The sequence below is a fragment of the Balearica regulorum genome, chromosome 4, assembly GCF_011004875.1.
Source record: "Balearica regulorum gibbericeps isolate bBalReg1 chromosome 4, bBalReg1.pri, whole genome shotgun sequence".
NCBI classification, from domain to species: Eukaryota; Metazoa; Chordata; class Aves; order Gruiformes; family Gruidae; genus Balearica; species Balearica regulorum.
Window position 1 is genome coordinate 33,049,808 of NC_046187.1, and position 26,941 is coordinate 33,076,748.

Here is a 26,941-nt window from a genome sequence, read left to right on the forward strand (position 1 = left end):
CTGCCCAACCAAGGGGTGCTTGTTGATGAAGAGTTCTTACTTCAACTACAGGAGGCATAGCACTCACAGGCTCTGATCCTGCTGGGGGACTTCAATCACCCTGACATCTGCTGGAAAAGCAGCACAGCAAGCTGTAAGCAGTCCAGAAGATTCTTGGAGTGTATCAAGGACAATTTCTTAATCCAGGTGACAGACAGCATGACCAGAGGAGAAGCATTACTAGACATATTGCCTACCAATACAGGTAAAGTAATTAGGGATGTCAAGATTGGTTGGCAGCCTGAGCTGCAGTGGTCATGCTGTGGTGGAATTCACAATCTTGAGGGATGAAGTTTCAACCTCTTCGCAAGACAGCCTGACTCCTGGTGTGCGTGTGTATATATATATATACATACACACACACACACACACACACCCCCCCCATAAACCTCACTTCCCACCACACTAAAAAATACTTCAAGGTATTCTAGAATTAACTTTGCACTAGATGTTCCAGAGATCAGATTTATCTAATCAAAGTAAGGTAGGGGAAAAGGATCTGACCCAGACAACCAAAACCACAAGCATCACTGCAACAGTCAGAGCTCTTCCAGCAGGGCAGGAAGATACCTTTGTAAAAGGCTCCTTCCTCCCTCAGTGACTGTTTCCTCATAAGTAGGTGCATCTTAACTATGATTAGTTTTCTATATGTAGGAAGCACTACAAAAATCACTCCCTGGTATGCCAGTTCTGCCTACTAGTGATTAAATACGTACGTATAAGGAGAGAGAACACGCAGAAAGTTCCAGAGGCTGCAGGCAGCACAGCAGGCTGATAATATCCTTCTGCCCTCAGAGGAAGAGCCAGAGTTGGTAGATTGTTCAGCCTACATAAACAGCACTTCAAAGCTTTGATCTTGCCTGGACTTAATGAAGTAAATATTCCTGTTTCCTTTTTTGGATGGGATAGTTTTCAAGTTAAAGTTTTCCATTTCAGCTAACACTGAGAAAACAAAAGTATATGCAGTTTATGCAGAATGCAGTCTTCTAGAGAGCAACTTCAACATCTTAGTGTCACCGCAGTTTTTCAGGGGTTTTTTGCCTCATGCAAGAGATGGTTATGTCTTCCAGAATGCTCCCCCCAAGCACACATAAGCTGTGTAGTGTAAAGGAACCTTTGGGGCTTCCACAATGAACCTGCAAATTGGAAGAACTCTAGAAGCTTCACTTAAGTTATCAAAACAAAAAGTCTTTCTCTGAGCTAACAAGCAATAGAAGCCAATACACTAAGCATTTATTTAATCCCATTTATTTGCAACCATGCACATGCACTCCTTTTTCACAGAATCACAGAATGGTTGAAGTCAAAGGGACCTCTGTAGATCATCTGGAACAATTACCCTGCTGGAGCAGGGCCACCTACAGCCAGTTGCCCAGGACTGTGTCCAGATGGCTTTTCAGCATCTCCAAGGAAGGAGGCTCTGCAATCTCTCTGGGCAACCTGTGCTGTTGATTGATTGGTCACCCTCACAGTAAAAAAGTATTTTGTGATATTCAGAGGGAACCTCCCATGCTTCAGGTTGTGTCCTTTCCACACAGGGGCTTAAGAATCACGCCTAAGTGTGTTCGAGTAGTCATCTGGAACACGTATGTTCTTCATGTGCAAAACAATAGAAGACCCTTTAACCAAAAGAGCTTTAAAAAAACCCCAATAAACATTTAGCCCATTTGTAGATGGTACAGGTTGAGGCCTCACTATGCCACAACTAAATCACACCCCTTTTCCTTGCAAGCAACAATTCTGCAGCTACTTAGTTTCTAAACATTTGTTTTAGTATACTATTTATTGAACAGCTAGGTATCTTAACTGCTGCCCTACTGTCTGAGCAATTTATGTTTTCATCTATATTCCAAGCTGAAAGCTGCTTTAAGGACAAGCCTTCATTGCTTGGTCCCAATTTCACTTTTCTCTGAACGAATTCACCTTTCTACTTCAAGTTTTATTCAAATAAATGTCAGCTGTAATCCTGATATCCCACTTGACAGATTAAGAGCCCTGCTTTCAGTGTCCTTGAAAAGCAAAAGCAGCCACTGAGGCAAATCAGGTCAACAAGTAGCATCCTAAGAGGAAAAAGAATTGAGGAGAGCTAAGAGAAACCAAAGACCAATTCCAATCTCCTGCATATGCTATTTCTTCCAGGTGAAGTTGGGGGGAAAAAAAAATGCTGGTGGAAGTCAGGTGATAGATTGCATGTGGAATTAGCTATGTGGCTATCAGAATGCATTATTTGCCACTGCACTAAATTCTAACACTCAGGAAGCAACATAAACTGAGGAGTCTTAAAAGTTTCTTAGAATCTATCCTAGATCTATCATTTCTCTGAAACAGAAAGGGTGCATGCACAATTAAAACTAGTTTCTCTTTTTTAGCACCAGAAGAAATATACATTGAAGAGATTCAAACCCTAGCAGCAGCTCTCAACCCACCGTTCAGTGAGGTGAGCACAAGAGGAAAAGAGAAAAAAGAAAAAAAAATCCAAACAAAACAACTGTCACAATCCAAGAGCACAGCCTTTTCCAGAGGTGAAGTTCAGTGCCTTACATCCCCAAGTCACATACTGCTGAAAGCTGGTATCTCAGTCACGCACGCTATGGCACACACACAGTAACACTGTGATGTGATTAAGAGCTGAAACTCGTAAGGTTAAAGAGGTCCCAAAATGCCAAATAACTTTTGCATATTTTGCACAAGACCCTAACCTTGTGCCAATTTTGTAAACTCATCATTAGTCCACAGGATAGTTACCAAGAAGTAGGTGAAATCTTAGGGATACCAAGCTGATCGGTCCATGAAATTGTGGCTAAAGCTACAGGTTGGCCAGAAGACATGGGTATTCTCAAAAAATATGTTTCTGAAGTAAACATCAGGAAGCTAACAATACATTACGTTCAAACAGATACAGAACTCTACTAACAACTATCTAGCAGTACTACATATATCAGTCTTGGAAACTTTCCCCAGCCACCATCTTAGACCACATTATTATGTAGAACAGTCGCATTGCTTTCCATTTTTAAGGGACAGAGCTATATCCATTTATTCTCCAGTCCCAGAACTGCTCACCACCATGCCCTCTTGATAAAGAGCAGTACAAGTCTTATCCTATTTAGCATTAGGTCCTTGACAAGCAAATACTCTACTTTGCAAAAATCTCACAATCTGACAGGTAAGATATCATCACTACTGTGGGTCTCACACTAGGACAGAAGGCATGTTAGATTAATCTGAGTGGGTTCCCCTCCTGTGTCACACCTGTGTCCTGTGCCATCCTTGTATCATCCCAAAGAATAAAATAAAAACTAATTTTTGCAACCAATTCCTCTTGGCTGCCTTGTCATATAAATGCAGTATCTAATACTATAGCTAGGTCAAGAGCATAGACCTAACCAAGGAATTACTCAGCACTGCTTGCTTGGACAAGACATCACCACCTCCTTTGCTCCAAGTAACTAGATTCCAACTCAATCAACACTTACGAAGAAACATCATTAAATAGATGATGATTCTTGTCGTCCACAGACTCTCCTGTGCAAGCAGCCAAACAAGGCAAAAAGACTGCTTTTCTTGATACCAGAATTTTAGGAAAGAATAAACAGAACTGGGAAACAGTCTAAAACCCACTGATAGGTTGTAACATATTAACTGTCAATACAGTTCAAACCTAATATAAAGACAGATGGCTTCCAAAATACACACAGTGTATGAAACCCCAGACAAGGCAATCCTTCTCAACTATTTTCATGAAGCTGAATTTCAATCAACTTTTAGCAATACAAATACCATAATAATAATGATAACCTTAAGTACTGTAAGCAACACAGTAAGGTGACAGGTTTACCAGTCTTCAGCACCACTAGTTCCAGATGTGAAAACAAAAAGTCATTTTATTGGCATAACCCTGCAGACAAGTCTTCCTCACATGAAGCAAGGGTCATTTTCACCCGATTTGTACAAAGCATCCTCCTCTCTGCTATTAAGTTTACTTGATGATTTTGGTTTTGAAGAGGATTTAACCTCAGGTTTAATCCAGCTCAATGCTTGGTCCTCTCACGAAAGTGTTGTGGTAGGACACTTCCACCTTGCATCAATGACCCACTCAATTCAAGGCTCCTGGCACTCTGAGACCTTTGTCAGACACACATGGGTGCCTGACACTGCTCACAGAGATTTTCGTCATAAAGCATCTATCACAGCCACATGTGCGCAGATGCAAAATGTCAGCAGAAAAGATTCCCTGGAGTCTTTACAGCAAACAACCCCATCTCATTTTGGCAGCTTTTCCCATAACAGTCACTCCTGTAGACTGCACTACGTTAACAGACCTGCCTGCACATAGCTGTCACATACTGAGAAGAGGTATCTTCACATACAGGAACTGATAATCCACTTCCCTCCTGTCCTTCTGCCAAAGTCCAGCAGGGAGCACTGCAGTTGTATATGCCATGGTAGAGTGTCCCCAACCATTTTCTGTAGTCACTTTTTGTCAAAAGCCCTGCTGTCTCTCACTCCAGTCCATTGTTACTATGACAACAGCATTACAAAGCCTCCAAATTACCAATGTATGATTTCACTCACGGGTTTCTACACCCCCACCAGCTCACAGAGAAGGCGGCCTTATTCTCAGGTCCCTTTCAGTAAGGGAAGCCTGAACTACAGGCTCACACAATGAGAAATGTACTAAGAGTCAGCCCAAGAAGCTTGCATTTCTGTGATGAATATTAACATTTAGAAGATGATGTAGCTTAAGCAAGTGTTAGAGGACATGAAACTATTTAAAACCATGACCAAGAACTCCAATAAGAAAGCAAAAGCATTCTTCCACTCATCCTAAAACATGGAATTTTCATCCTACCATTGCTATCATGCAAGGTTCATTTGAGAAAGATCCCATGAAGAAACAGTATGAGTAGACTTAAGCGTATTAGGTGTTTGTCACCTATGCATAGGATTTAAAACCATTTGCTACTCAAAGAAGCAGGGTTCCACACACACGCTATCCCTCACAGAGCAGAAACAGACCACAAGAATTCATAACCTGAACAGTCTAATGAGTCTGCTTCCACAATAACAGATTTAGCTTTGATCAGTGAGTAATAAATATTATGCAAAATAAAAATCCTAGTTATTAATATCTGGACAGATAAGAGATAGATGCTGTTAACCAGGACTGCTTGGCCTTAAGCATATCAAATCACAACATACCTTTGCTCTGTACAACAATGTTAACTGCAACCAACAGACAGGATAGCTCCCCCACTGTAGGGATTCATTCATGTCCTCCTCATGGAACAAAACTCACTTTTCTGGTACACAATGATAGTCTAAAGTTCTTTAGACTGTCCTGCAGCTTAAAAAAAAAGTTCAAATACAAGTCACTGTCTTTCTACCACACACTATGCATAGTCAGTAGCAGTAGTGCTCCAACTCCGTAGTTCAAAAGTCAAAGCAGGAATAATAACAATATTCAAGAATCTTATGATATAAACAGCAGCAATAGTTAAACACTTTACACAAAGTATTTGGAAGTACTCACTTGAGAGCACTTTCCAATGATTTTACTAGCCTCTGAAATGGATGCCTCTCTGCATTCGGGCTTCCATCTAGAACACCAATTCTGCAAGAGAATCTTTAGGAATTCAGTACATCTCTCCAACAAACAACGCGCATAACCAGCTCCCAATGTACCTCAATTACCAATATCCCCCTCTAATACTTATTAAGAAGATACTAGTCTTCTTACAGACTTCTGTCAATCCAGCAGCTAAATCTATAGTCATTATAATCATTTTTCAGTTAAGATGCTAAAATTTCTCCCTCTTACTCCCCAAAAGAACTGCCTACTGCACAAATTTGCTCTTTGATAGCACTGTGATTTTTTTTTTTTTTTTTAATTTTTCAGGCAGTAAAATCACACACAGCTCTAACTTTTACAGCAATACAGTTCCTCTGCTTGGAAGGCAAAATGCTTTGAGCATTCTAAAGTCTCAAGGCACAAAAATATCATAAATTGTAATAACTATTTGTTGTACATGTCTTCTTTACAAGGTGACCAAACAGATGAGCAGTTCAATGACTGGGCAAATTATCATTACCACAATTCCTTTAAGGTTTACCGTGCACTAGTTGTACCCATAAACTACCTTTGATTGATTTTTTTTTTTTTTTTTAAATCCTGACAGAAGGTTTCTCTGCCCTACAGGAAGGGGTCACATCATATTCCCTCCACATATTTCACCCTAAAGATATGTAACAGCAGAAGGTAATAGCTAATGAATTCTTCTTCTTCCCCAGTCCTGAGGAAACACAGCAGAGTGACCAACATTTTGACATTTTAACAGAGACATTTAAATAACAGTGATCCCTATGCTAAGGGCAGGACCTGTATGTTGGAAAATCTGCTAGCTTAAAAAAAATGTTTTAGTTTGCTTGCTTGCTGTATCTTTCAAGTGCAAAAAGGTACCATTAGAGATCACTTCATAGCACTGGGACAGTAAATTCATCATGCCACAAAATCTTTGCAGGAAGTTTTATAACTAGTCCAGAGGAAGGCAGTAAAAACATTGGTCTAATATCATATTAAGTAATTTCTGATGGATCCTTAACACTACATGGACTAAAAGTAATTTAAAAAAACTGTTACTTTTTTACAGTGTTGAAGGGAGTTTTTCAGTAGCTAGAATTTTTTTATTTCCCTAAAATTACTAAAGTACCCTGTATATTCAGATCCATAAATCAGGGCATCACCAGAGAAGATGCTCATGGTTTGCATATTTGTGAAAGATGCCCTTAAAATCTAGGGAGCTGCATGACACCTGAGATCACTTGTAGGCTAGCAGTCCTATAGTTCTAACAAGATCTAAGTGAAGATCCACTTGACAAAAAAAAAAAAGCCGCCTAAAAAACCCAAAAAACCTCCTCTGCAGGAAAAACCACAGCCTCTGCAGAAACAAGCACAGTAGAGGGCAAAGCAAGCCTGGACAAACTGCACAAGCACAGCTTCTGTAAGATTATTTTTAGCCTAGTTTTTTTAATGAAAAAACCTGTGTGTTGCACAAACACACAGTTTTAAAGGAGCTGTTCCCACTCAGAAAATACCTTGGAGCTACTCCCATTCAGCGTGCAGTAACCGGAAAACCAAACCAGAAAGAACATTAAGTTACTCTATAAATTTATGATACCCAGTTTTGATGTCTGTCCCCCCCATATCAACCCCTCACCCTTAAAAAAAAGACAAAAATACCAGAATATTCAAAAGGATAACACAATGGAAGACTAATTTTTTCAGCTTGGAAAAGACATATCTGAGGGAAGAAAAAGTAACGGCCTATAAAAATCACAAAGGATATGCAAAGTGCAAATAGCAAGGACTGTTTAATATTTCACACCAAAGTCCTGAGTGGCTTGTAATAAAAGTCATCAAGAATAATGTTTTAAAGAAAAGGAAGGGTTGTTACTTCCTGCAAGACTATATAAATTGCAGAATTATCTTGCCATAGAACACCTTCAAAGCCAAAAGTATAGCAGCACTTAAGTGATCAGATCTATATTTCAATAATTTTGTATACCAACAGCTATGCAACACAGTCCAGATGCAGCCTCTACATTATCAAGTTCCTAAATTGCTGATTGCCATAAGAAAGGAGGATACACTCAAGCCATTCATAGTCTCTGAGCATCTGCTACATGTCATTGTTGGAGAAAAGTGAGCTACATGGATCTTTGGTCTAACCACGGTATAGACTTTCAGATGAAGAAATAGATCATCCTTTCTCCCCAGTCCAACCTGCAGAACAGTCGCTACCTTGACTTCACAGCATTCCTTCAAACACACTTTGCAGAGTTCACCATCCATTCATTATTCCATGAGCAAATGCAGCACTGAGGAACAAAAACACTTTTCATTAGCTCTAGAAGCAGGCCACAGACACTGAAAATGCATCTTCCTGACAGATAAAGCAATCCTAGAAGCCATAAATACTGGAGAACGCTATGTAACAATTGGCTTTAATGCTTCAATACATTTAGTCCAAAAATTGATTACATACAGCAAAGAACACTTTCAAACGGATTCAATTACTTAGCAACTAAACAAAGCTCCAGTGACTAAATATATTGTATGAGTTGGTCAGCAAACCAGCTGAGCACTGCTTACCATCCTCCAGGATCTCCTACACTTCCAAACTAAGGACACAAAAGCAACTGCCACCTAAGGGAGTCAACAGCACACGTTCCTCCCCAACTCAGCACGTTTGCATTCTCTCCCTTTAAGTTCCTACACTGTCCTATGATTACAATATGCAACCAGTGAAACAGAAACACAAGAAATCATATCAGTCATTTGCTGTCTTTCAGTTTTCTAGAGTACAAGTTCGTGCATAGTCTGATGAGTTTTCATCAGTTCACGTAAACTTCTTATTTCCATGTAAGCTTCCCAGTGGCAGGGTTTGTATCTGCTGGTCTAAACTCAGCTGTACACTAGAAGCTGAGCACTCCTAGTACTTTTAGCATAAACATGCACACTTCATTACAAGGCTAATGCTAGACATAAAAGCGTTCTATAGTTGTAGTGCTATCACTACCTAGCTTTTGCTGGTCTTCCCACTCTGCTTCAATTCCTTGAGTTTTCCTCTGAAAAATCATGAATGTGATTCATCTCCACACTGTTCAATTATCACTTTGTCCCTCTTTGACCTGTAAAGCAGCCAAAAGAACAGCATTCTATACTAGATATGATAAAGGAAAGATACAGACTGGGGTGGCATGGAAGAAGGGAAGGAGAGAAGATAAATTGGAAAATCCTCTCCCATTGTATCATTTGGAAGAAGATGCCAAGAATAGGCAGTCAAAAATGAGGCTAGATAACCAATACCTACACAATCTATTGCTTTTCAGACAGATATCTAAGTTCAGCAATAAATTCTAGGTTATGCTAGATTTTCCAGAGACTATTCTTCAATTAACGCTTTTTCAAAAAACCATGCCTTGCTTGTTTAAAAAGGAACACTAAGAATGTGATTTCCCGACACACAGAGGCCAATTTCTTCCATCATATCTACTGTAACAGTCTACACTAAAGGTGTAAATAGCAGTACTGTACAATATATTCCAGAAAGTTATTCAAGTATTCCTAGTCAGAATTCATGCCCTAAGCAATCATTGTTCCATTATCACTGTGTATAATGTGTTCCTTTGTGTTGGTTTTGCATGGCAAGGTTTTGGTAGCGGAGGGGCTACAGGGGTGGCTTCTGTGAGAAGCTGCTAGAAGCTTCCCCTGTGTCTGATAGAGCCAATGCCAGCCGGCTCCAAGACTGACCCACCGCTGGCCAAGGCCGAGCCAATCAGTGCCTCTGTGATAACATATTTAAGAAGGGGAAAAAAAAAAAACAGAGAGAGTTTTTGCAGCCAGAGAGAGGAGTGAGAAGATGTAAGAAACTCTGCAGACACCAAGGTCAGTGCAGAAGGAGGGGGAGGAGGTGCTCCAGGCACCGGAGCAGAGATCCCCCTGCAGCCCGTGGTGAAGACCATGGTGAAGCAGGCTGTCCCCCTGCAGCCCATGGAGGAAGGATGAGGGGGTGCAGAGATTCCACCTGCAGCCCATGGAGGACCCCACGCCGGAGCAGGTGGAGACACCTGAAGGAGGCTGTGACCCCGTGGGAAGCCCGCGCTGGAGCAAGCTCCTGGCAGGACCTATGGACCTGTGGAGAGAGGAGCCCACGCCAGAGCAGGTTTGCTGACAGGACTTGTGACCCCGTGAGGGACCCACACTGGAGCAGTTTGCTCCTGAAGGTCTGCACCCCGTGGAGGAGACTCACGTTGGAGAAGTTCGTGAAGGACTGTGTCCCATGAGAGGGACTCCATGCTGGAGCAGGGGAATGACGAGAGGAGTCCTCCCCCTGAGGATGAAGAAGTGGCAGAAACACCGTGTGATGAACTGACTGTAACCCCCACTCCCCGTCCCCCTGTGACACTGAGGGGGGAAGAGGTTGAAGCCGGGAGTGAAGTTGAGCCCGGGAAGATGGGAGGGGTGGGGGGAGGTGTTTTAAGATTTGATTTTATTTCTCATTCTTCTACTCTGTTTTGCTTAGTAATAAATTAGACGAATTTCCTCTCTAAGTTCAGTCTGGTTTGCTTGTGACGATAATTAGTGAATGATCTCTCCCTGTCCTTATCTTGACCCATAAGCTTTTTGTTACACTTTTTCTCCCCTGTCTAGAGAAGGAGGGGAGTGATAGAGCAGCTCTGGTGGGCATCTGGCCCCCAGCCAGGGTCAACCCACCACATCCTTCAAAAGACTTTTTGAGATAAAAGCTGAAGACCTTAATGTAAAAATTACATATAAAACCTTTGAAAAGAAACAGGAACTTGTCAAAGACAGCAAAACATGCTTGCCCACTAAATTGCAAACAAACTCACTGCAAACAAGAAACAGTAGACTTTGTCTATACTCATGTCCTAGTAGTTTTATGGAATCAACCAAATCCCAAAGAAGCATCATACCACCGTATATATTGAATCTAGTGACTGGTGACACTGCTTTCAGTAATAACTCTCGTGTTCACAGATCAAATATCTGACTGAAATACAACATACATGGATATTCGGAACTTGACTGAGTATAACAGTATTAAGCCTGCTTGTTTAAAATAAAATAAATCTTAAAAATAATTACCAGACTCTAATCCGCCTGCAAGTAGCTTTGTAAGAACTGCATCTTGTCCTGCAGCCCTGCTTAGTTCTTCCAAGGAACCCTACAACTGCAGCGGACAGCAGAAGAGCTTTGGGGTTTGACCAGTACCACATGCTGAATATTTTATATATATGGATCATCCTCTTCATCTAACATTTAGAGTTACAGATCTAATCTGTGCATGGAACACAGAATGAAGTTCTGTGTAAGACATGCCATAAATTTGATTCTGTGCTTCCTTTCACCAAGCCCACAACTTCCTGCTGAATTAAAGTATACCTTCAAAGGTATTATAAGTCGGCTGATTATGGCAATCAGATCTAAATAATCTCAAATTATTGCCACTACTGTACATCAAAACTGAGGTACCACATAATCTGTCACCTTGATGTGACCTGCCCAATCTCCTCCAAAGAGTACCACAGAGTCTTTAGACAAACTACTCAAAGCAGCACTACCCATGCTGCCCCCAAAATCCTACATTCTTCTGTTATAACCATCTTTCATCCTATCACCTATGTGCTGCTGCTGCACCCCCTCCTGCTTTCTAACAAGGTTTTAAAAGACTAAGGCAAGACAAATCTTTTCCAAAGCAAACAAACCCAGTCCTCCTTTACAGGTCACTTTTCTTCTCAGCCTCTTGCTGTCAACCTTCTCCCATTTAATCTGTATTTTCAGTCAGCAGTTCCCAAAGCCAGGCAGACTCCAGCACTGAACAGACCAAAATAATTACTTCCTTTAAGTCATGTACGAAACTCCAGTTACTGACTGGAATTAACCTTACTTTTCCATTCACCGCTGTCACAACAGACTGTTATTGGGACCTATGATATCAATAGCTCTCTTCCCACAGTACAGCTGCATAATCAACTACACTCAGTAACTTCTGTAGAATATTCTTCATAAGTTTCACCTTGCACAGAGATGAAATTAATGAAGTCCATCACATCCCTTGTAAAAAGAAGAAATAGACTAAAAAAAAAAATTACATCCTGGTGTTTCCTCCAATTTTCCTTCCCTCAATTTTTGGTGTTTTTTTTTTTTTTAAGTAATAACATAATTATTGCAATAAAGCTAGTGGCAAGAACTTGTACCCTAAGTTTTGCAGCTTTCTCTACAGTAATTTTATGTAATAAGTCTTTAAGCACATAGACATTATCTGAAGTTCTGAAAATTGTGTCTTGTTATCTGGATAACATATAGAACAAATCTTATGTTCACAATTGCTGTTCCTAAAAATCAAGCTTTCCTTTCCACATTTGATAAAAACCACAATGTTGAGCAGACCATTTTATTGAAGTTCGTAGATGTGAGAACAACCAGAATTGATAAATAAGTTCAAGGAGCTGATCTCTGTGAAAAATAAAAATACAATTTCCCATTTAGAAAAAAAGTAATACTAAGTACACTGAGAAAAAACTTAAAAGTTAAAGACATCCTGACTGAAAAGTTCTTTATATGTTCTAGACACATTTAAAATGATTGAAGTGTGCAATTTTATTTGAAATTGCTTTGGCTCCAGGCTACATACAGCACACACACAGAAGATATACAACCTCTGTGAACAATGGTGTCCTGTAACTTGTATTGGAAAGCTCCAAAAGACTAACGAGATCCCCAGAAAGCATAGAATGAAAGGTTAACCATCTTTCTAACCACTAAGACAACATACAAAGCAGCCCAAAAAGCAAAGACTTTACCTAATAAAGCTAGTTTTCTTGAGAGTGACCAAGACAAACTTCCATATTCTTAGAATACTGTAATTTAACAGACAAGGAGGAGACTTTACCCAGCCTCCCAGGTTAGTTTTTCAGCTGCAAGTTCAGCAAAGCTTGTATTACACACCATGAAAATAGTTAGTCTTAAGTGACTATTACTGTACTTACCTGCTAGTTTAAAAGAAGTTAGTTTTTAAGAACTAGCAGTATCTTTCATCTCAAGTCCAGTGCATTAACAATTACAATTGCACAAAACATGTATCTGGTAAAATTTCAATATAAGATGTGACAGACACTTACCAATACACACATCTATCTTCCCCTTGATAGCAGCTTCATGCAAAGGAGTGTAGTTCCAGTTGTCTCTAGCATTTGGGTCTGCCCCTTGACACAGTAACAGACTAACCACTTCAGCATGACCAAAGGAGCAGGCGTTGTGAAGAGGTATCAGCCCTCCGTCATCACGAGCATGAACATTGGCTCCTGTCTGTAGCAAGTGCTCTACAACATCCTTCCTTCCAAAACCTGTAAGACAACATATTTCTGTTCATTTATCTGGTAAAACAACATGATTTAAAATGTAAAACTGTTCACTCTTAGTCCAGTGTACAGACATCAAATGATATTATTTATGCTCCTCTTCTACTTCTTGGTTCACCAAGAAGTGAGACTATATTCACCTGCCCAAGCAACAGCTGGAAGATTCACTTACACTCATGACAGAGGTGAACAGTGTCATATTATAATCAGCCTGACTGGCTGCCACTCTCTCTCATGAAGAGTTTCTGCGACGGACTAGCCATTCTTTTTCAAAAAAAGCTTATTATGAATTTTTAAAATGTAGCATAATCTGTATGCACCTAAACCAAGCATCTTGCATACTGTCTCTTGATATAGGTCTTCATCTTGGAGACGACCTCATAATTATAAACACTGAGGGACACTGTCAGTGCTCAAGCAGAACAACCTTATCTCAACCCAAAGTATATTCTTGTTCTTTTACATAGAGTCTGACTACCTACAACTGACAGACTAAGACATTACAGATAACTAGAACTGAGACCTCAGCTGGGAAGTAATGCCTCAGGAAGGTCTCAGCCTAGGAACGCAGCCTCTGTTATAGCCAGGGAAAAAAATCACCACAAAGCCAGCATCAGTAGACACTTCAAAATCCTGCATCAGCACGCCAGGCCCTGACACCTTTAGCTTGTTGTCCACAATGAACCTGGAAAGGTTCTAGTGCTCAAATATGCTTCCTATTGCCTCAAATGCCTCAGAGCAGCAGGCTCCAAACTCTTTTTGATTGTGCACTCCTATCAGTAAAAAATGTTTTGAGCATGCACCCCCAATATATGTATATTTATAAGTCATATACATGCATTACTGCACTATTATGTAGCTTAGAAACATACACAAAGATAGAAATTTTAAAAGGCTGAGATAAAGACGAAATAAACACTGTATCATTTGTTAATGATACAAATATATTTTCTTGCTGCATCCCAATGAAATATTTTGCACACTCCACTTTGGAGACAACTGCCTTAGAGGACAGGAAGAAAAATCAGGCTCAAGAGGGACAGTTTGAACTAAAACACAAGTGTTCATTTTTGTACTAGGTTGCATCTCAAAGGTTGGATCACATTTCTTACAAATCTCAGGGCTAAAAACAGTATGATTGGAGATTTTAAAAGACTCACTTGAAGAGTTATTGTGTCTTCTGGTAATCATGGATACCAACCAGCTTAAGTATGAAGAATCCCACTTATCTGAACTGTGTTTGTGAAATAGCTGACTTAAATGCTGCAGCAAGTGAAATTCCATCACAATGGTGTTTACTGGCAGCTTATAGATTGTATAAACTCCACAGATCGAAAACATAACTAAAGACATTATTTCCCTTCTAGAAGGCAAATACAAAGCTCAAGGGAAGCAACAAAGAAGCTGTCAGTTCTCCTGCAGGCGGCCATGTAACAGTCACAGCAACACGCTGCTGAAACAGCGACAGATATGGTTCTCAAAAGTCAGCACCCTCTGTGGCAAGCAACAACTCATGCATGAAGACTTCTCAAAATAGAACATTTTATCCCAGAGTTGTGGTCCCTGGACAGGACCTCCATTTCAATGAATCAAGTCTCCTTTTTGCCAGAGTAGTGCACTGGTTACAGCTATGCAGGCTTATGGTGCAGAATTAACATGCTTTTCCCCTGACAGTCCATACAGTGAGATCTCTATGCCCACTCCAGCGGCTTTGCATCCACACTAGCTTATCCAGTTAATGCTAACGTTCTAACTCAACATCCAGCTCTCAGTCAAGCTGCAGGCTAGCCATTCTGTAGGAATATACACCGTCTCCTCAGTGAAGCACAGAGTCCTTCAACACCCTTTCTTGAAGGACAAGTTTTGTAGAAGCTGACTAATGCTACGGTTAAGGCAGACAGAGCCAAAACAAAAAGCCCCTTTACCGAGGCTTATTGTAGTTTGAGAGTTTTGATGAGAGTTTAACAATACCTTTATTTCTGCCAAAAGAAGCATTCTTCTACAAGATACAAGCAAGCAGGTAGAAGAATGGCCTGAGGAAGACATCACAGATATGCACACAGATGCTCACATCTAGCAGAGACTGTAGCAGTTCACACCCCGGGTAATCCTGTACCATAACGTATCTCAAGGGCTCCAGTTAACAAGTACAGCCTGGTTACTTTCGGATAGCTGTAAGGATTCTCCCATCCCCACTGTACGGAGCCCTCAGCTGCTTGCAGCACAGATACTGGATCACTACAAATTACAAGTTAGCACACTGAGCTGATACCAAAGTGGGTTTTCTTTAATACATGGGGCTAAACAGCAGTTCAGCAGCTGCTCCACAAGCTGCTGAGCCATACCAGCTGCAGGGAGGGGCTCACAACCAGACTGGCACCCCACTCAGCACTCCAATTTTAGTCCATCACTGCAAATGAGTCAAAGCTTTCTGGTACATTATATACTGATCACTTCATGTTAGAAATTACACTACAGAAATGGAAGCATGCAAATCAAAACTGGTATTATTAAAAGTGATACTTATCTATCATGACAAAACTGCTACCAGAAGACACGTTTTTCCTGAACTGTCAGCAAGGCCACTGCTACTGTAAATCACTGCAGCTTCTAGCATGAAAACTGATTTTTTTTCTTTGTTTGTTTCTATTATAAAACAGTCAAGAAACATCACCTGTAAGTCTTCAAACAGAAAATGACAGCTTAAATGGGTACAACAGCAAACAAAGGGTATCTGGTCCCTCAGCAAAGCTAACAGGCCTGGGGCATGAATACTAAGAAGCAAGCCCTCAAGGTTCCTACAGTTATATTGTTCATTTGACTGGCAAAGGAAAATTGAGCAAGACAAGAATTAGAAAAGGATGCTTTCAACTAAACAGTAAAGCAACAGATTTTATTAACCTTTAGTTTTTATAGACTGAACTACCGCAAACAGTGCTGAAGCTGCATGAGCATTTGCTTGAAATGTACTACTTGTCTCTTGAGGAAAAACAGCCTGACAGTGCCTGAAAACCAAGTCCTTTTCAATTTTTTCAGTGTTGTGATTTTCAGGACTACACACATACTTCAGGGTATTGCTGGACATGGGGTCATTGATAAAGGTATCTTTGGAAATGCCAGCAATAAACACTTAACAGCTTTTGGTGAATTAGCTCTTCTGTTCAGTCCTCAAATAGCACAGTAAAGGCTACTGTGATTTCATCCCACCAGGCCATCCATCTTTCAGAGAAAAAGTAAACAATTATGGGAATAGCTTCCCCCTCCACCGCAGGTAAACCTGTAAAAACTTGAACTGATGAAGTGCCAGACAGACTTTTAAATGATCTCACGACCCAATCTGACAAAGCAGTTGTAATTACTGGAACTCCTGCAGGATCATGGTCACCTTTTGTAAAAAAGACACCTGCCAAGCCATTTGTGACAGATAATTTGGTTTAAACTGAAGAAACTGATGTGATGTCATTTAAGATGACTTTATAAATTCTACTCTTGTATATTTCCAGCACAACTTTAAATTATAAAGTCTCAGGAAGAGTTCCCAAGAAAGAACCTGTAATCAAAGATCCCAAAAGACAATCAAATACAAGGTTCCCACAGAAAACATCCAAAACCAGGTTAACTATGGAGGAGTGTTACATTTAAAAGCTTGTTTAGATGAGATTCACCCGTCAGCTTCCAAAGCATGCTCATAGGCAGGGTCCCTTATTAGCTTAGGCTATTTCACACAGATAAAATGCACGAGCTTTACCCCCTCATTTCAGCTTCTTTACACAATTTAGAAGTTGCAGGCAAGTTGCAGTACCTCAGAAAACACATTGTCCAGGAGAGAAAGGAAGCAGTAATCCCTTTATAAAAAGGCAGTAGCAAGAGAACATCTGAAATTTAAGGGTGAAACGCTCATCAGTCAAACAAAAGAGGAGGCAAAAATTCAGAGTGACTGACAGGCTCTTCATTTCTCCAGTCACCTCACGGAAACAATTGAAGACTAAGGCTTGGCAAAAGCCAGGAGATGAACTATGACAGCTTTACATAAATCAAGAGACAGACAGACAATTCAGAGAAAATGCCACTTAACTAGTTCACTTTAGGCTGAAAGTGAGGAAAAAAAGGCTTTAGGTAGTAAACTGGCAGCTTGAAAATTAAGCTAAATAAAACTTTTAAATGCCATCAGACAAGAAGACACACAGAGACACCACCAAATGCTTACTACTACTCCCAGGAAGACCTGTCCTGTTCCCCTTTCACATCCTGCTCCCAGTTCACAAGCTTGTTCTGTCCTTGCCTAAGTAACAAGAGGCAACAGGGTGAGCAGGTTGAATAACTGATGAGGGAAGCGATGCAATGAAAGCAATAGGAGCGTCAGCTGAAACCCTCTGTTACATGCTCAGGTTAGGGCTTCCATGTTAAACCTGTGTTCAGTTAGTCACAAGCTTTCATGTGGTAACAGTTTACAGACATTTAATTACTAATACTCCCAGAAGCCACATAATTCATTGCCCAATTTCAAGACTCATTTTCAGAAAGTTTAGTAAAAAAACCCCAAATAAATATATGGATTTCTCACTAGAATTGGAAGAATGCTTTCTCCAGTGAGTACAATACATCAAGCAGCCAGTTTGATCAGGTCAAGTACAGCTGTACTGCTTCACCCACTGCCCAATTAACATCACTTGACCACAACATAGCACGAACTCCTCCAAATGCCAATTCCAACCTCTGCAAAGCTGCTGTTATGTGCTGAGTTTAACTTATCACATGGAAGACTTCTAACTCTCACGAGGCATTTTTCCTCCTCCTTTCACCTGTTTGCTCTTAAGAACACACTTGACTTCAAAAGGAGTTAAATTTTACAGAAGTGCATAATCACAGGTTAAGTATACCTGCAGGTATTACGCAATCTTAGGCAAAGCAGGAAACGTGCCCTTATTAAATGTAATCCCACTTGTTAGAGCACTAAACACAGCTCATACAACAATACAAGCCCTTGAAGCAGAGAAGCACACATCTTAGAGACCATGACCTTGTGAGAATCGTTTTAAACTGTAAGCAAAGGGTGGAAGAAGTTCAAGCTAAGTCATTGTACGTCTCTCTCTTTGCTTTAGTATTGCACATTCTGGGACGAGATTTTCCTCCCCAAGACAGGTCTTCCAAAAGCCACCAGCACTTCTCCCACTTCACTAGGCAGAACACAAACTGATTTAACTAAGTAAACTGAAGAGCCTTCAAGCTGGGAAAAAGGGCACCTGGTTCAGTATTACTGAAGGTCTGAGATTTTGTGTTTACACCCTCTTGTAAATTCCTTCAAAAGATTTTAAATAGGAAGGAGATACAATACATTGCACAAAGTATTGCAAGAGCATTCAAGAGAACAAGTTACCATGCCCAAAGGAAGCAAGCTGAAACTTCCTAGGAAGTAATACAGTTATGACACTGAGTTCATGGACTACAAAAACATAAAAGAAAGAATTCCAAAGTCAAAGTCAGTAATTTACCAACTCATCTTTTTACACAAAAAAGCCTGCATTTTGCAGGCTCTGAGCCTGTAAGGCTGCCAAGATGTTTCCTAATTGACTATACAATCTGCACTCTTCATTCTATCCATATGAATCCAGCTGAAAATTGTTATTACCACTGCTTTAAGTTGCACAAGGCAGAAATAATCTGTGACTTAGCTTTACAAACAACTGTTTGAGTAAGGTCAGACATCTCTTCTATGGCAAGGAAATATCAGACAGCAAAATGAGTCAGAACAGTTTAAGGATGGTATCTCAAGCAAGGCTTTCCAGGACAATTTAAGCTAACCTATTGTACATTGTACCATAGCCAGAGTGGTAAATTCAGCTATCTCTGCACAGAGTGGAAGTGTGTAATAAGTCGCCAGTTACTCCTTGCCATTTCCTGGCTCTCCCTCAACAAACACTCAGTAGCTAGTTGTAATACTTCTGCTGTCTCATTTGCTTATCTGACCTACACGTGTTGAAGCAGCTTGCATTTTTATGACTAACAGCTAGCTGACAAATCAACTTGATCAGCTCTCTTCTTAAACTCTGATGACTATTTTCCAACCCAAATGAAATGCCTTTGCCATCAAGATTAAAGTTGTGTACTTCATACATTTTCCAAAGAATAGTTATATATGTTAGCCTTCATAAAAAGATTTTACTTCCACAGTTATTACTAGTGATATCAAAAGCATGCTTAAAGAAAACTACTCTCCCCAAACAGCTTTTTGCCATTACTATAGACTTCAGCAGAAAAAAAAAGGAGTATCACTGATGCTCTAACAAGTCACCTTAAATCGAGTTTCTCCAAGCCTGAGTTTGGGCTGATACCACCAAGAACACTTCACCTTGTGATCCCAATTCTATACCTTCCAAAAGCCACTCTAGAAACCTCCTCCTCAGTACCGAAGTGGGTTTTAAGCCACGGTTCAGCAACCATTATTAGTACTCTCTAAATCCTTGGGCTAAACACTAGAAAGAGAATAATTGTAAAGCTAAAAGAAAGTGTTGCCTAAGAACTTGAGGGGCTAACTTCATGATAAAAAAAGTTAAACTTCTCATTAAATGGGTGTGGAACTGGACAAGCTTATTTGAAGTGGCTATTTGAAGAAGTTAGCTAGGACTCAGCTTATTTCTATCAGGTCCATCCAGCTAGTCATTTCTAAAAGAGGTGCTATTACTAATGATTTACCAGCAAGGACTAGGCCTAAACAGATGAATCAAGGCATCAGCAGCAAATACATATATATCCTTTTGTAAGGCTAAACCTTATTTCAGAAGGCTAGAAACAAGTTTGTTACCAAATTGGCTCCTACAAATTCTTGCTGGCTCTGGGAAAAAGCTGGGATTTCAGACAAAACGTCACAGGTCTTCCCCATCTAGGCATATTAAAGATAGAAAAGTCTTGGAAAGCCAGCCTTTGTATGCGAATGCTATAAATGGAGGATGACACACAAAAAAAGGAGCCGTGAAAACATCACTGTCAACTTGCTTCAAACACAATGGACCAACACAGGCACCTCCCCACTGCAAACCACAATGATTCACAGAAAATACATAGGCTGAGAGTAAAGTCCCACTCTACCCCACGCAAAGTATACCTAAAATGCAACACATTATCACAAAGACTGAAATCCAACAAAAAAAAGTCAGTAGCATTCGTAGAATGGGCTGGGTTGGAAAGGACCTTAATCATCTACATGGGAAGGGAAAAAAAAATCTACCCCTCACACACAGAGAAGTGTGAACAACCAACTCATTTGGTTATACTGGTTAAAAAGGTATTTTGTCACCTATGTGACAATAGCAGCAGCACCAAAAGCAAGATTATCAAGCCAGTTTACAAGAACAGACAGCACAGGCATAACAAATTTTTTCAACTAGTGAGGGACATATAACACAGTTAAGATGTTCATAATCTGGTGAAATCAATGACAACAGTTAAGATATTTCTCAAGGAAACAAAGAGAACCATTAGCAGAACACAGTATATTCCAGTGAAGGGGGTGGAAAAAACAAGAGGAAGTTACTTTTAATATCAGTTAGCACTCCAATTATTCAGTGGAACTCCTTACCACAGGATGAGCTTCTACTAACATGTAGAACCCGGGTTTTGCTCAAATAGTTGCTGAGCTACAAACTGCAGGAAGAATACTCAGAGAGGTATCATATACAAGGAAAGCAAGTATATAACTGTTCCCTAGACAGTTGCTTTTGGCCACCAGCATGGATAAAACCTTGAGCCAAACATACCTTTATCTGTGCCTAGCACAGTTGCTTTTCTTTTTTTTTTTTTTTTTTTTTTTTTAGTTGTAAGCAAGCTTGTTTTCATGGAAAAAACTGAATGCAAAAGCTATGAATATATTAATACCTCCACTTAATTTCTTTTTTGTATTTTAAAGTCACTCAATCACTTCCAAGTCTTTAGAATCTGTTTCTTTCTTTGATTCTTGCATGCTGCTGAACAATATCTAAAGCCTGTAGTGGTACCAGAGATCCAAATATCCTGCAATCCACACAGCAGCTGAGACACTATTGAGTTTTCCTCTTTCCAAGCATGTGTACCCCTATAGAAGAACCCCTGAAATCACTTGCCAAGGAAAAGTTGAACACCACACATCCTGAAAGACATTCAGAATTTCAGGAGAGGCTCTGCTAGAATAACAGTCCAGTTAGAGGATGAAAGGAAAATTATCCTTTGTTCAAACTCTTTCTGCTTGACAAGAGAAGTCTCTATCACCCTGATATGGCCTCAATATTAATTTCTGCCTTATTAATAGCTAACCAAAGTAGGTCAGATTTATTCAACACACTGGCTGACATTTCAACACAGACTTGAAGAACAGATTCCCCTTCATTCAGATCAATTCAGATAAACAAATTCATCTGACAATTCAGACAAACAAAATCAGATAACACTATGCTACAACCTGATGTGGCTATACGTATTTTATCTGGAAGTGGATAATGGCCAGATGACTCCAACTTCTAGAAACAGGTTTAGATTTATCCTTAGCTTTTTAAATAATTGATTACAGAGAATTCATTTCTCACCTTATACCCAGATTACATGTGTGCTAAGGATTCTGAACGCTCTCAAAAGTCACCCCTTTTATTTTCCTTCTGCCATGAGAACAACATAAAGGTGATTTTGAAACCAGAAACCTCCCAAAGCTGAAGGAAACCTGAACTTAACGCTTTTTACCAGAAACTAGAATTAGGGAAGTTGTCCTCCCCTGTTACAGTAAAAGTAACTTAACTGCCTGGCTTTGCTGCCAAAAAGGACATCTAAGAAAACCAGACTGAGCTAGGGAGAAGTACTCAGGGAGAGAGAAATTAAAAAAAAAAAATCCAGCTACCCCCAAAATTAGGAAATGAAGAAATTAGAAGAATTCCTCTATCAGAAGTGATCTCTCTCTTGTCATTTCAGAGTTTAGCTTCAAGAGACTTGAAAGAAGCATTTTAAAACATTGCATATTGCACTCTCCAACTCCCTTTCCTCTCGTGAAGGCCATACAATTCACACTTAGATGTGGCTCATAAAACATCAACTATTATCCATAATACAGCTTCCTATACACAGCAGACTATTATGCTCATAAGAAAACAAGTTTTATTTCTCCTTTTGCCCACAAAGGAGAAGGAGATCAAATTAACACACTGCATCCCTGGCAAATATATACTGCATTTAAACAATGTGCTTATAGGCCCTTCCAAAATGCAAGGCCCCAAGATCTCAGTAATAAGAAATCTGCCTAATACTATTCCATGTCAAATCTATTTGGACAAGACATACTGCAGTGATCTGAGATAAAATATGTATGGTAGCTAAGGAAAGTCTTTAAATCTAGGCAAATAGATAGAGGAATTTGTTAAGTACGAGAACTTCATCTGCTGTTTTCCTCATGCTACAAGGAAGTACCTTCCATTGCTATTACAGTAAAATCTTATTGACACTATCAACTTGCAGAGCGTTATCCCCTTAAGTAAGTTTTGTCCAGTTCTTCTCTAATCAAAGTAGAAGTTACCACTGCAGCTTCAGCACCACAGTTTGTACTAGCACTGAAGTTACAACTTGAGATCTCAGAATTTATTGAAGGGGAAGCAGTAAGGTCTAATTTTAAGTCTGAATCCAAAACAACCAGAGCAGACTCAAGATCAGCTTTCCAAAACATTAAGAACTTCATGCACACACATGCAGTTGTACCAGCATTACATTCCAGGGTTCACTAAAATTAAGTCCATACCCAAGAAGTTCACTTGCGTAAGGTCATGTTTTACTGGTAGAGCTCAGGGATCAGAGAAGAATGTAAAGGAAAAGTCTCAGGACCAAAAGTTCCCTTAGGGGCACTGTGAAATGCCACTTGTATTCTGAAAATGAAAATAAACCCAGACAATCTCAGAGAGTATTATCTGACTGATAAATTGAACACCAGTATTGAGAGTTGCAGGCAACACGGTGCCATAAAATGTTCATTTTATTATCGATTTCACAGTGCTTTAAAGTCATATGCCAACATTTAAATATCGACCACTTAATACAGTCTCATTAGTTATCTTATGTGTATTACCACACCACTTAAAGCTCAAGCAAGAACTATGCTCCTTACTAATAAGGTGCAGCCCAGTAACACTGGCACATGTCAGGAAGCCCTCTGCCTGACCACAGACCTAGCAGTTGTGCAAATCCTGAATTAGGGGTGATGATTTAAAACATCTTCCTTGTTTTACTTTTATCGTGAACTTCACATATGCTGTGCCTCTGGTGACGACCACTCCCTGTACAAAATATTCTCTTCATGGACTTTACTAATCAGCAATGGCTTTACTTGCTAGACGATAACATTTACTTCCAGTTAATGTAAACTGTTGGACGTCACTGTTAACTGCTTTTATGACATTATTCCTGATCACACTGACATCTCGGCACTAAGAGGCATATTCTCTCCTGAACACATCTGTAACTTCTATGAAGTTCAGTCATTCCACTTCACCCCTTTCCCCAGGCCACTCAGACCACAGGAGATGCAGGGATCAATCAGTGCCCATGCCCAAGTAAAAGAAAAAAAAGTTACAAACTACACAGCATCGACTTTGATTCCTGTCAGGTCTACAAAGCATCACAGGGGTCCCTGACTTTCAAGAGCTACTACAACACAGATGAAACCCTTACTTCAAGCCAACTCTGTCCTGAATTCCAGTTTCTCACTTCCTAAGCACATGTGCACAAGTTCGTAGCTTATGTGTCAAATACAGAGAAAAATATCTGCACTTTTAGATCACAGAGTCTGCCTTACACCTCCAGGATCTCTTCTCCCACTCGTTTCACTCAACGAAAGGATCATTTCATGGGGGGGGGAAGGAAGTTTAACAGTTGTCTCCCCACCACCTGCAGCAAACCGCTGCGGGGGAAGCGTGCTCACGCTCCTCCTCTCAGCCTACGCTTGAGTTCTCCCGACCCACCGAAGCCAGGGAAACTTCTCCTGGGGAGCCGGGTCGGCAGCTCGCACCCTCCCTGTCCCGACGCACTCCCCGTCACTGCCCTCGCTGGGAACGGGCGGCCCGACCGGCCCCGGCCCCCTCCCGTTCCCGGTACCCACCGGCGGCGAAGTGGAGCGGCGTGGACTTGCGGCCCGCCATGTCCTTGGCGTTCACGTTGCCCGTGTCCACCAGGCGCTTCACGCGCGTCACGTCCCCATTGCGGCAGGCCTCCAGCAGCTCGCGGAAGGCCCCGCTCGCCGCGCCCGGGCCCGCCGCCTCGGGACTCTCCGCCGCCGGGCTCGATGCGACCGACGACGATGCAGAAGAGGAGGAAGACGAGGAGGAACTGCTGGAGCTGCTGCCCGAGCCCGGCGGCGGGCCCGGGGCGGTGGCGCCCGCACCCTCCGAGCACTCCGGGGCCGGAGGCCGCTCCGCGTCGGGGGGAGCCTCGCCCTCGGGACCGGCCAGGCTGTGGCGCTGCGCGGCGGGGGCGAGATCGGCCGGTGCCAGGCTGGGGCTGCGCGGCGGCGAGGCGGCGGCCGGCGGCGAGGCCGGCCCGGGCGGCGGGTGATGGTGGTGGTGGTGCTGGGAGCGACGCAGCGGCGCCGCCATCTTCGCCCTCCTCCGCCCCCCCCCCCCGGCCCACCGTCACTGCGGCAACGGCAGCAGCCCCCACCCACACTTCCGCCCGAAACCTGCCAATCGCAATGCGCGGCGCCCGGACGTGACGCTTACGTAGTGGCGGCGGGGCGGGGCGGGCGGGGGCGCGGCCTTACCGGGATCCGCCTCACGGGGGGGGCAGCGGCTCGCGCCTGCCCCCTGGGGGCCGCCTTGTGCGGCCCGGGGCGGGGCCCGGGGCGGGGCCCGGGGCGGGGCCCGGGGCGGGGCCCGGGGCGGGGCCCGGGGCGGGGCCCGGGGCGGGGCCCGGGGCGGGGCCCGGGGCGGGGCCCGGGGCGGGGCCCGGGGCGGGGCCCGGGGCGGGGCCCGGGGCGGGGCCCGGGGGCTCAGAGGGAAGCAGGCTCTTCGGGGCAGTGCGGAGGAGGAAGGGTGAAATCAATTCCCCAGGCTGGTGGAGCGGGGAGCGAAGATCCACTTAAATGTACTGGCTTCAGTTCTTGTTCGTGCCACAACTTTGAAGCCACGGGCTGCTGTGAGAGCTCGGTAACGCCTCCCTGGCACCTGGATCCGCTTTGCAGCCTTCTTTCAATTCAAGGCTCCCAAAAGGACTTTGCAAGCTCCTTACAACATCCTCTTTGTCAGGCCTGAGCTTTGCAAGTCATTGAAGAGGCCAGAGCACTGGTATGTGCTTGTTCAGCGCACTGCTGGCTTCCTGTAGTCTGTGTTTCACCAGCTGGTTGCTTTTGTGGCATCAAGAGGAAACAAATTACATTCCTTTTCCCCTCTCTGTATTTCCTATAAACTGAGGTAACAGATGGCATCACTTTTATGAAATGTATTGGTACACAACTGATTGTTCTACTTCCTGAAAGATTCTAAAATATCTAAGTAATATTTTTTAAGATTTGGGATTCATGGTGGCCTTAAAAATTCATTGTTGGCTGTATGATTGAGTAAGAAATGCTACGCTCTTGGTCAGCCTCTCCTGAAAGTCCTGCAGAGAAGGACTTGGGGTACTGGCAGGTGGAACATTGGATATAACCCAGCAGTGTGCGCTTGCAGCCCAGGACACGGTTGGCTTTCTGGGCTGCATCAAAAGCAGTGTGACCAGCAGGTCGAGGGAGGTGATCCTGCCCCTCTACTCTGCTCTTGTGAGACCCCACCTGGAGCACTGTGTCCAGCTCTGGGGGCCCCAGTACAGGAGAGACATGGAGCTGTTGGAGCGAGTCCAGAGGAGGGCCACAAAGCTGATCGGAGGGCTGGAGCACCTCTCCTATGAGGACAGGCTGAGAGAGTTGGGATTGTTCAGCCTGGAGAAAAGGCAGCTCTGGGAAGATCTTATCAAGACCTTTCAATATATAAAGGGGATTTATAAGAAAGATAGAGGGAGTTTTCACCAGGGCCTGCAGCGACAGGACAAGGGACAATGTTTTTAAATTGAAAGAGGGTAGATTTAGATTAGATACTAGGAAGAAATTCTTCACTGTGAGGGTGGTGAGGCACTGGAACAGGTTGCCCAGAGAAACTGTGGCTGCCCCATCCCTGGAAGTGTTCAAGGCCAGGTTGGATGGGGCTTTGGGCAACCTGGTCTAGTGGAGGGTGTCCCTGCCCATGGCAGGGGAGTTGGAACTAGATCATCTTTAAAGGTCCCTTTCAACCCAAACCTTCCTGTGATTCTATGAAAGCTGTGCCCAGTAAGAAACAAGTAAAGGGATTAGGATTCACAGTGTGAGACCTGCCCATGATGAAGTGCAGCCTGGCCCTAGGTTTCACAGGGTGTGACACCAAGTGGTTCTGGGGATGCACCTCCTCTTCAGACCCCCACCTTTGGGGGGGGGGGGTCCCTATCCCATTGCAGCCCCCAATTTCCCCAAGCCTCCACCTTCCTGCCCTATGTGTATAGCAACACCGCCCCCCTCCAGAGAGATGAGGCAAGCAGCAGTGCTGTCCACCCCAACCCTTCTCTTTCCCCTGCCCAAAGCGTGTCCAGGATCCCTTCACATGCTGCCATCACTATTTATATATGGCTTCGTGTGCCTTGGGGTAGATTTATATCATTCCTGCAGAAATGGTGAGCAAAACATGTGAGGAATGCAGTTCTGGGCAAAATTTCCTCATCCTTACAGGATTTCTACTCAAGGTCAAGGAGAAACATGGGGACAATCTTTGAAAGTGTTCAGTCAACCCATTGCTTGTTCCTGGGCCAGCCACTGAGCTCATGGAAACACGGCTTCTTCAATTGCTGCCAAAGCGGGAACCTGGGGTTTTTACCATCTGGGCTGTGTGTCTGGCGGCGTGGAGCGCAAGCACTCTCCCAAGGGGATGCCAGCCTCGCTCCGTGGTGGTGCCAGAGCCCA

At 42.5% G+C, this 26,941-nt stretch overlaps 1 protein-coding gene across 2 annotated transcripts in view; it reads right to left on the reverse strand.

Moving 5' to 3' along the window:
• The window catches only part of TNKS (tankyrase), a 142,905-nt gene extending 118,280 nt beyond the window's left edge, over window positions 1-24,625 (reverse strand). Inside the window, exons 1-2 of one of the 2 annotated variants that reach the window (XM_075751681.1) lie at window positions 24,086-24,625; window positions 12,745-12,969 (exon numbers count right to left, since the gene is read on the reverse strand). In XM_075751681.1, coding sequence (XP_075607796.1) covers window positions 12,745-12,969; window positions 24,086-24,578 — 718 coding nt within the window. In that variant the 5' untranslated portion in view covers window positions 24,579-24,625. The remainder of the gene's footprint in view (window positions 1-12,744; window positions 12,970-24,085) is intronic. The other variant, XM_075751680.1, reaches the window with a different exon arrangement.
• Window positions 24,626-26,941: the final 2,316 nt, after the last annotated feature.